The 9,934-nt window shown below is 47.9% G+C and overlaps 1 protein-coding gene across 1 annotated transcript in view; it reads right to left on the reverse strand.

Moving 5' to 3' along the window:
* Nucleotides 1-8,330, reverse strand: part of PRDM15 (PR/SET domain 15) — a 49,725-nt gene extending 41,395 nt beyond the window's left edge. The window contains exons 1-5 of the mRNA XM_008058181.2: nt 8,288-8,330; nt 7,245-7,338; nt 5,558-5,711; nt 2,711-2,963; nt 544-645 (exon numbers count right to left, since the gene is read on the reverse strand). Of these exons, the coding sequence (XP_008056372.1) occupies nt 544-645; nt 2,711-2,963; nt 5,558-5,711; nt 7,245-7,338; nt 8,288-8,324 (640 nt within the window). The 5' untranslated portion in view covers nt 8,325-8,330. The remainder of the gene's footprint in view (nt 1-543; nt 646-2,710; nt 2,964-5,557; nt 5,712-7,244; nt 7,339-8,287) is intronic.
* Between the last annotated feature and the right edge of the window lie 1,604 nt (nt 8,331-9,934).

A 9,934-nucleotide genomic window follows, 5' to 3' on the forward strand; every position in this document is an offset into this window, starting at 1 on the left:
CAAAAAAAAAAAAAAAACCAAAGTCAGGCAAGGTGGCTCATGCCTGTAATCCCAGCACTTAGGGAGGCTGGGGTAAGAGGACTGTCTGAGCCTAGAGGTTCGAGACCAGCCCAGGTAACTTGGTGAGACCTTGTCTCTACAATAAATAAAAAAATTAGCCAGGCATGGTGGTTCACGCCTGTAGTTCTGGCTAATTGGAAGGCTGAGACAGAAGGATCACCTGAGCCTACCAGGTCAACGCTGGGGTGGTTGTAAGCATGACACTGTACTCCAGCCTGGGCGATGGAGGTAGACTTCAACTCAAAAAAAAAAAAAATTTTTTAAAAAGGCCTACAGGTAAAGAAACAATGGGAGGAAAAGTCAAGTGCAGACAACCCTGCACAAAAGATGACCTCTCCAAGTCAGCAAACTCAGCCAGTGAGCAGACAGAACAACGCTTGGGACATCCTGACAGCCACAGGAAGGTGACAGTGTCAATCAGAGGAAGCTCAAAACAAGAGTTAATAACAAATGTGACTTGCCCACCTGGCCCCGCCCCCTTACCATTCAGTAGCGGGAGCTCCAAGAAGGAGGCAGAACACACTCTACACGCCCACTGGCTGGGCTCTGATTCCACAGGTGTGCTGTTTTCAGGGGTGCCTGCAGCTTCAGAAGATAAGAGTGGAGAAAGGTGACCTGAGCAGCTCATCTCTCCATGAAGCCCAGCCCAGTGAGAAGGGGCCTGTCCTGGGAGGTGATGACAGTGGTGACAAAAGCTCGACATCTCAGATGCATTCTTAAGAGTTTTACACACGCTGACTCATTTGGCCCTGTGATTGTCTCCATTTCACAGATGAGGAAACTGAGAACAGAGATGTAGAACCACACAGAACAGCCTCTGCAGGGTCCAGCCTCTGTCACCAGTAGCAGAATGTGAGTTGCTCAGAAGCCAGTGCAATAGGACCAGACATGTCCCTTCTATAACTTAAAAAAAAAATGCATCCTAAGGAACCAAACTTAATTCCTCAGTCTCTCAGTGGGTCACAGAATAAGACAGTGGAACCCAAGACAGACAGCCAGCAGTGCTCCATGCTTGGTCTGGCTGTGGCTCCAGCTGACGCTGTCCAGCAAACTTTCTGTGATTACAGACTAGCTCTATGGCTGCTGTCCAGCAGGGCAGCCAGGGCCACTCGTGGCTAGTGCCCTATAGGAAATGAATTTTAATTTTATTTGAATTTAAATTTAGCTGGGTACAGTGACTCATGCCTGTAATCCCAGCACTTTGGGAAGCAGAGGTGAGAGGATTGTCAGCAGTTTGAGACCAGTCCTGGCAACTTGGTGAGAACTCATCTCTACAGTAAATAAAAAAAATGAGCCAGGCATAATGGCGCATACCTTTGGTTCCAGCTACTTGGAAGGCTGAAGCGGAAGGATCACTTGAGCCCAGCAGATAGAGGCTGTGGTGGCTATGAGCATGCCACTGCACTCCAGCCTGGGCCACACAGTGAGATACCAACTTAAATAAATAAACAAACAAACAAATACATTTAAATAGGTTCCTAGGGCAGGTGGCTATAGTCCCAGGAAGCACCTCTTGCCCTCAACCCATGCTACATAGGAGTCTGGAGAGGGAGAGCCATGGTGAGGGGCCAAGACACTTGGGCCAAACCTAGCTAGGAAGAGGGGACTGCCTGGACCTGGTTAGTAGGACAAGCATTGTGATTTGCTTTTCCAGTAAGAACGCTGGATCAGGGTGAATCACTCACCGAGTCTTCCTTTGAACATGCACACAGGTACACATGCACGCATGAGCCTATGGCACCTATACATACACACACACCTATGCATGTGTGTATACACACACACACACACACACACACACACACACACACACACACACCCTCAATTGGGGAGGAGTCTGCTGTAAGGTTAACAGCAATGCTGGAGTCAGATTCCAGGGTGTGATCCTGGTTCCTTCATCAACTGTACTGTGTCCTTGGGCAAGTTCCTTAACCTATCTGTGCTGTTTCCTCTGTCCAAAAATAGGAATGATACTCCAACCCCAGGACTAAGAAGATGAGTTACTACATGAAAAGCCCCCAGAGCAGAGCTAAGCAAAGTCACAAGCGGTATTCCAGTCACCAATGGACCACATATACAACATTGTCCCCTAAGAGTATGATAGTACATCTTTTCTATGATTAGACATGTTTAGTTACAACTAGCTACACTGTAGTACAACCACCTACAGTATTCAGGGCAGTCACATGCTGTGCAGGTTTGTTCTCTAGGAGCAATGATCTCTGTCATACAGCCTAGGTGTGCAATAGGCAACACCATGTAGGTGTGCAGGGTGCTCTCCATGACAGTCACACAACAAGGTCACCTCACAACACATTTCTTGTGTCCTTGTCCATAAGCAACACTGACTGTATTAGCTTGTATCATGGCCAAGTGCCCAAATCACTGCCGTGGGACTGAAAGGTAGAACTTTTCACCAGCAAAGGTTCAGTTTAGGGGTAAGCTCTTCTAATTGTCAACCTGGATGTTGAACAAGCAGAAAGACAGACCCAACTCTGGGGGTCAAGATCAACCCCTCCGCACTACCAGTTACCTGGCCCAGCACAATCATGTCATTAGCGCGGATTCAGTGTGTGTAGCCAATGGTCATTGAACCTTCCAGTGAGGCCCACAGGAAGGTATGCTAGAGGATGGGGGCATAGCCATGTACCATGGATGCCAGAGCAGGCCTGCTTCAGCATGGGCTTGTCCATCTTCTTGGCGTAGAAGGCTGCGTACCACACACGCAGCTCGGTCCCTGGGGGTATGTCCCTGGATGTGGTGAAGTACACGTCGCTGCCATGCTGGTAGGCCGTCAGGTTCTGGTGCTCAGGCTCTGCCGCCGGCCGCACCAGCATCATCCAGTTGCAGTCATCCTCGTTGGAGGTGTCAAAGCACACAGGGTGCCCGTCCTTCTGGAACACCTGAGGGGAGAGCACACCTCACTGAGGGGCCAGGGAAGGAGCTGGTTATCTACCAGTGTGAGGAAATGGGTCGCCGAGGAACCCATCCACACGGTGCCATATCAGAGGCCTATCAGGCTCCTGCATGAGACATGGTCAGGAGGGTCACAGGTAGACCGCATAGCTTCGACAGGTCAGGTTGGTCACAGGCAAAAGGAAGCAGCAGACACAGCAGAAGGTCCATGTGTCATCAGGATACCTGAGTTCCACTCACAGCCCCAGTGCAGAACTCAGGTTCTAACCAGTTTCTAGTGGGCATAAGGACATCTAAGTTCTATTCCTGGTACAAGAGGGCTTTGGGATCTCTGAGCTTTACTCTTGGTTCAGGTGTCAAGTGTTATGGGGACACCTGAGCTCTATACCTGCTCCAGGTGTCATGTATCTCGGACATCTAAGTTCTATGCATGGTCCAGTGGGAATTGGGAAATGGGGTTCTACCTGTGATCCAAGTGGGCACCTGGACACCTGAGTACTACTCCCAGCTCTGTCATAAGTATGCTAGGTGATATTAGCCAAGCTCCTCAGTTGTCATCTGCAGAACAGCACTGTTGCTTTGTGGATTAAATGCAGTCAGGGAGCAGAGATGGAACCCCAAATATTTTGAAGTTCAAGTCAATCACACAAGTGCAGGAGAGTTTGAGGCCCTATTTTCTGACGTAGCCATCACTTCTTCACTGTAGGAAATGATCTCTCTCCTCTCCTAAGCTTTTCCTGGAGAGACCCTCCAAAGATACACCCCTCAGCATCAAGGCCACCAGGGTACCTAATGACCCCTGGCCACTGTGGGACGTGTACTTCTGGCTGGTGACACCTTTCCTTCAGTGAGCACACAGGTGCTCAACGTTGGGGTGTACACCGAAGACAACTCAATACCAGGCAATAACCTTCAGAATCAAGTAACTGAAAGGTGACCAAAATAGTCACAAAGGATTTTTTTTTTTTTTTGCTTGCAAGTATACATAGCACCTTTACTTATAATAGACAAAAACTGGAAAGAACTCAAATATGTATCAACTGGTGAATGGATAAACAAACTGTTCTCTCTACACAAGGAGTATTGCTGAGCACTGAACAGGAACGGACTGCTGATAACTATAACAAAATGGATAAATCTCAGAAGTATTACGCTATGTGGAAGAAGTCATCTATCTGTCTGAATTTATAAGAAATTTTACACAAGGCAAAACTGTAGTGACAGAAAACATATCAGTGATTCCCAGGGACTGAATGTGGAAGATTGACTACAAAGGGGCACACAGAACTTTCTGGGAATATAGAAATACTTTTTTTTTTTTTAAAGAGACGAGGTCTTGCTATGTTGCCCAGGCTGGTCTCGAACTCCTGGGCTCAAGCAATCCTCCTTCCTTGGCCTTTGAAAGTGTTGAGACTACAGGCATGAACCACTGCACCCGGCCTGGAAATATTCTTTATCATGAAAAATAAGAAGAAAATAGTTTATTTTATTATTATTTATTCTGTCTCTGACTCTCTTCCACAAAGGACTCTTTCACAGGGGCCTCGGCCCCAACCATGGCCCTACACCACTGTGTGCATCGACTGGACAGGCTCCACCAAGGATAGGCACGCAGCCAACGACCTTTCTGAGGTTGTTTTAGGCCTCTTTACACCATTCCCTTAACTTAAAACGGCATTTCTCTCTTTCCTTTTTTTGTAAACAAATCAAGTACGCTTCCTTCTCCCCCTTTTGGCTGGAATCTGCCTTACATGCTCAATTTTTCAGACGACTGCCAAAATCCCAAGCCCACTGACATCCTCTACCTGTCCTGAAACAGGCAGATCCCTCTTAAGCATCTCTAAGAAAAATCTGCCCCCATCAGAAAATGTTGCACTGACCAGCAACCTGTTGCTCATTTGTTTATTTCTCAAACATCCCTGAAGACTCGCCCTGTGCCAGGTACTATGCTGGGGGCAGAAATGGAACCATGAACCATCTCCCCATCTGAACTCAGGGGCTTCCAGAAGGTTTATTTTAAGTATTCTAAGCCCAGCTTGCAATTTACATCCATTTTGGTTTTCTCAATTTCACCTACGAGTAGAGAACAGCTGTCTTTTTCTCAGTCTTGTGTGCTTTTTAGAGCTGCCAAACTTTGTACTATTGCCTGGCATCTCATTGCTGCCTAAAGAAACTGCCTTCCCTTTGAAAGAGCTTTGCAAAGTCCCACACGCTCAGCACAGTTGTAAAAGAACTACAGTGGTGCACTCCTGCGAAAAATGACCTCATGAAACCTGAGACAGCAACCCAGGTTGTAAGAGAACTGAAGTTGACACTTAGGGTTTATCCTGCACGTTTTAAATATACTTTTTAATGTTTTGCAAAATTGAAAATTAACAAAATGCTAACTTAACTTTGATGCTCTTGTAATATAAAAACTTAAAAAAAAAAAATTTGCTTGGAAATAAAGCAGAACTACAAGATTCAGAGCTATTTCCAAGGCATTTTCACAAATCTTGAAATCCAGTAGTTCTGCTCCCCATTCCCACGGGGAAGATCATCAAAACACCCGGGTCTGAGTTCCAGCTGGCAGAGCCTTTACCTTCAGTGGAAATGCAGACTCCTTCTCCCATTTGGCAACCCTCCTGGACTCGAACGGACCAAACTGGGTTCGCTTGACAAGCTGAGTGACAGCAAACACTCCTTCAGCTCCGTCTTCCAGCCGTCGGATCTCCAAGTTGGGAGGGAGGGAAGACCTGGAAATGGAATAAACTTAAGCTCACTGACACCATGGGTAATCCGAAACCCAGCTCTCCAGGGTACTAAAACAGAGGACTTCCTAACCAGTCTAAACAAAGCTCAAGGCTGGGGTTGTGGAGACTCCCCAGGCTATGGGAACATGGCAGTAATCTTGTGGCCTTAACTACACAAGATCAACCACAAGGCCCTGGCAAGACTCCCCCAGAGCATATGATGGTGGGCCCTTTATTAAACCCTGGGCTGAAACCCCGCCAGCACACGCATCCCAGGTATGGGTGGCCTTGGGACCCCAAGAGCAGAGTCAGACTTGGTGCCCACCCTCAGAGGTACAATCCAGTGAAGGAGGGAGGACCCCGGGGACCTCAGGCTGAGGAGTCATATGGAGAGCACCACGAAAAAGACACAAGTGCCATAGGTGTCCCAAAGACCAGAAGAGGGTTTCCAGACAGGCAGAATGGAGAACATGGCCTCTTTATCTCAAGTAGAAGGAATTAAAGGATGGAATCTGGAGACGAAGTCACAGGAGCCGGGACAAGCCCAAGACATGTTTGGAGCAGAGACGGACACCAGGGCACCAGGCGCATGGGCTCTCGGAGGGCAGGCAAGGGACCAGCAGAGACAAGGAACCCACCATGGAGGGTCTGACTGAGGCGATAAGGGTTTCAACTGAATTTTCATGAGTAACAGGCAAGTCCAGAAGGTTCTAGAGAAGAGGAGAGTTGAGTAGCTCTGTACTTTTAGCAAAAATAATAATCTCTTTGTTTTAAGCAGAGTAAGTCACATTGAGAAAAAGATATAGACCAAAAGTGTGGGGAGGGGCAGTTGAAAGGCTCCTAAAAATAGGACTAAAAAGCAGCTACCTTTGCAGCAGCACCATATGCCGTCACCATGACACACAACATCACGGCCACCTCACAGGGGGCTGTCATCTTTATAGAGGTGGCTGAGGTTCAGAAAGGAGGTGCCTGTCCAAGCTCTCCTGCTGTGGGCCACCAGGTGGCATAGCCTCCCACAATGTGCATGGAACAGCAGAACAGCCGCTGCCCACTTAGCCTCCTTCCCAGACCTTAAGGACTGTGTCCAGAAGCTTGGCTTTGTCACCCATACTCATATCCAGCGCCCCCTCCTCTAACCCCGGAGCATGAGCATGTGGCTGGCAGGCCCAGATCCGGAATGCAGAGGAAGCCAACAGGCAGACCCATAGCTTGGCTGCTGCTCAGCACACTGACCACCTTGGCGGTGCACTCTTCCATGGCCTCTGTGCTGTGTAGGAGACAGCAAAAGTCCTAAGAACACCGGACTAGATCAAGGAAGCCAACTCTGAAGCTTTGAAATATCCAGTGGCCCATCCCAGCAGTGAGGCCACTCAGTTCGCAGCAGGAAGGACATCACTGATGCTCACTTGAACACTTTCTTTTCTCACTCTTGCTCCTTCCTCCTAGTCTGCAGACATAAAGGCTGCTAAGCTCTTGCAGCAGGTGACACAGAGACGGCCCTGTTTGAGAAAGCAGCTCAAAGCGGTCACTCACCTTGCCCTGCTTAGCACAAAGGAGTCTTTGACCATGACCACTGGGCCCAGCTCAGGACATTCGGAGTCATGGTATTGGCTGCAATCTTCACACCCTGCAAGTAGACATCTAAGTGTCAGAGGGGACAGCACCCAGGGAGGGAAATGCCCACAGAACATACACCTGGAAAGTGGGGAACCCTGCCTGATGGGAATGACCCACAGTGGTGAGACACAAGTGCACTGACACCACAAAGGCAAGCAAATGTGGGCACAAGCGAAGCCAGCTCCAGGAAGGTCCCCATCAATGTTCCCCCAAACATAAGGAGTACAAACTCAGGACATGCCCCTGGGGATAAGAGCCAGCTATATCGTGTGCCCTAAGTGGGGCACAGTCACTGCCATGGTGATGAACAACAAGAGCCTCCCCAAAATTACGAGAATAAATAAAAATTCACCATTATCAATCTGTTTATTGAACATATGCCAAGCACAGTGGCTCAAGTCTGTAATCCCAGCACTTTGGGAGGCTCAGGCAAGAGGACTGCCTGAGCTCAGGGGTTCAAGACCAGCCTAGGCAACTTGGTGAGACCTCATCTGTACAATAAATCAAAAAATTAGCTGAGCGTGGTAGCATGTGCCCATAGTTCCAGCTACTTGGAAGGCTGAGGTGAAAGAATCACCTGAACCCAGTAGGTCGAAGCTGTGGTGGCCATGAATGTGCCACTGCACTCCAGCCTGTGTGACAGAGTGAGACCCCAACTCAAAAAAAAATTGAACATACTTTCTTCTTTCTGAACCCTTGGATTACTTTTCTGAATCAAGTGGTGCCCCTACAATGTGCCCTCTGCTGGGAGATCTGAGAAAGATGATCCAATTAAAGCCACACCCCTGTAGTGCACTGCTCATGTAATCAATCATATTTCTGAACGCAATTTAAAAAGAAACATCTTTCTGTCTTATAGAAATAAAATGCAGATGTGGCTTTGCCCAGGTAGGAAGTGCTGTGTCCATCTGTATTCTGTGACAGTGAGTTGGATCCGGGCAGGTGTATGGGTCACTTACAGATGAACATGATCTCTTCGCTCCCATCTTCAGCCATCTCTGACACCTGTCAGGATATAAGAAAGCCTCATTAGTGATAAGTTTTGACCAAAGGAATTTTGTTTTGTTTGTTTTTTGAGTCAGAGTCTCACTCTGTTGTCCAGGCTGGAGTGCAGTGACATGCTCACAGCCACCGCAGCCTCAACCTGCTGGACTCAGGCAATCCTTCTGTCTCAGCCTTCTAAGTAGCTGGAACTACAGGTGCATGCTACTACGCCTGGCTTATTTTTTTTATTTATTGTAGAGACGAGGTCTCACCAAGTTGCCCAGGCTGGTCTCGAACCCCTGAGCTCGGGCAATCCTCTCACCTTGGCCTTCCAAGTGCTGGGATTACGGGCTTGAGCCGCCACACCTAGCCTAGAAAAAAAATTTTTTTTTTTTTTGAAGAGCCAGGGTCTGGCTCTGTTGCCCAGGCTGGAGTGTAAGGACACAATCATAGCTCACTGCACCCTCGACCTCCTGGGTTCAAGTGATCCTCCTGGTCAGCCTCCTGAGTAGCTGGGACTACAGGTATGTGCCACCATGCCTGGTTAACTTTTTTTTTTTTCTTGTATAGACAAGATCTCATTGTGTTGCCTAGGCTGGTCTCGAACTCCTGGGCTCAAATGATCCTCCAGCCTCAGTCTCCCAAAGTGCTGGAATTAAAGGCCACTGTACCTGAAAAACAATTTTTAAAGACAATTCCTATCAAAGGCCTCCTCCAGCCTCTGTAGGGACATTACATTGTGCTTTAAGGGGGACACACAGTGGAGTCTTCTCTTATTGTGGGACAGGACTGGGGGGCCCTGAAATGTCTTCTTACCTAAAATAATGTTTCTTAAATAAAAGAAATGAATCTGAATGGTCTCGTGACTAGGAAGTCTTCATGAATTTAGCCTTCAGTTTCCATTTATAAAATAAACATATCACCATTTTTGAAAAACCAGTTTTCACTGACATTTCTCTTTTTTCCTCCCTCATTGGGTCATGATTTCTCAAGGGCAGGAATCTAACGCTGCTTCATTCTTCAGCTCCTGATCTGTGCCTGAAGCCCATAAACCCTCATTTCTCTGGGGACTCAAGCATGATTCGAGGGCTTTCCTGCTACCACAGCAGCTGTTATCAGATACAGTTACTTCTATCTCTGTCCATCCTTGAGGGTCACATCAAGAACTACCTGCATAGCAGGCTGCAGAGCAAAGACTGACCCTCCCCACACACACACTCAGGGATGAACGGACATTGTTCACTCTGGGGCCCACACACACACTCAGGGATGAACTGGACATTGTTCATTCTGGGGCCCCTGATTCCTGAGCTGTGACCTGGAAATAAAAATGCTCATCGCCTGCAGTGAGGGGAGGAACATCAAGTGAGACACCTACAGCATGTGCTACCAAGTCATCATTGCCCCTCTGCTCACCCCAGCCCGCCTGTGCCTAGCCACAAGGAAACAAGGATGAGGAGATACAGATTTCCAGTTTGCCCTTAAAATGCCAGAAAACAACTAGGGTGGAATTCTCCCCCAACACAGCACAATATTTTCTTTTCCTGGGAACACCTGTTCACAGTAGCACAGGCCTAGCAAGTTTAATTTGGTTTCATATCAATATTCTACCTCGCCTTCCC

The sequence above is a fragment of the Carlito syrichta genome, unplaced genomic scaffold (genome assembly GCF_000164805.1).
Source record: "Carlito syrichta isolate Samal-C Ts95f unplaced genomic scaffold, Tarsius_syrichta-2.0.1 Scaffold303237, whole genome shotgun sequence".
NCBI classification, from domain to species: Eukaryota; Metazoa; Chordata; class Mammalia; order Primates; family Tarsiidae; genus Carlito; species Carlito syrichta.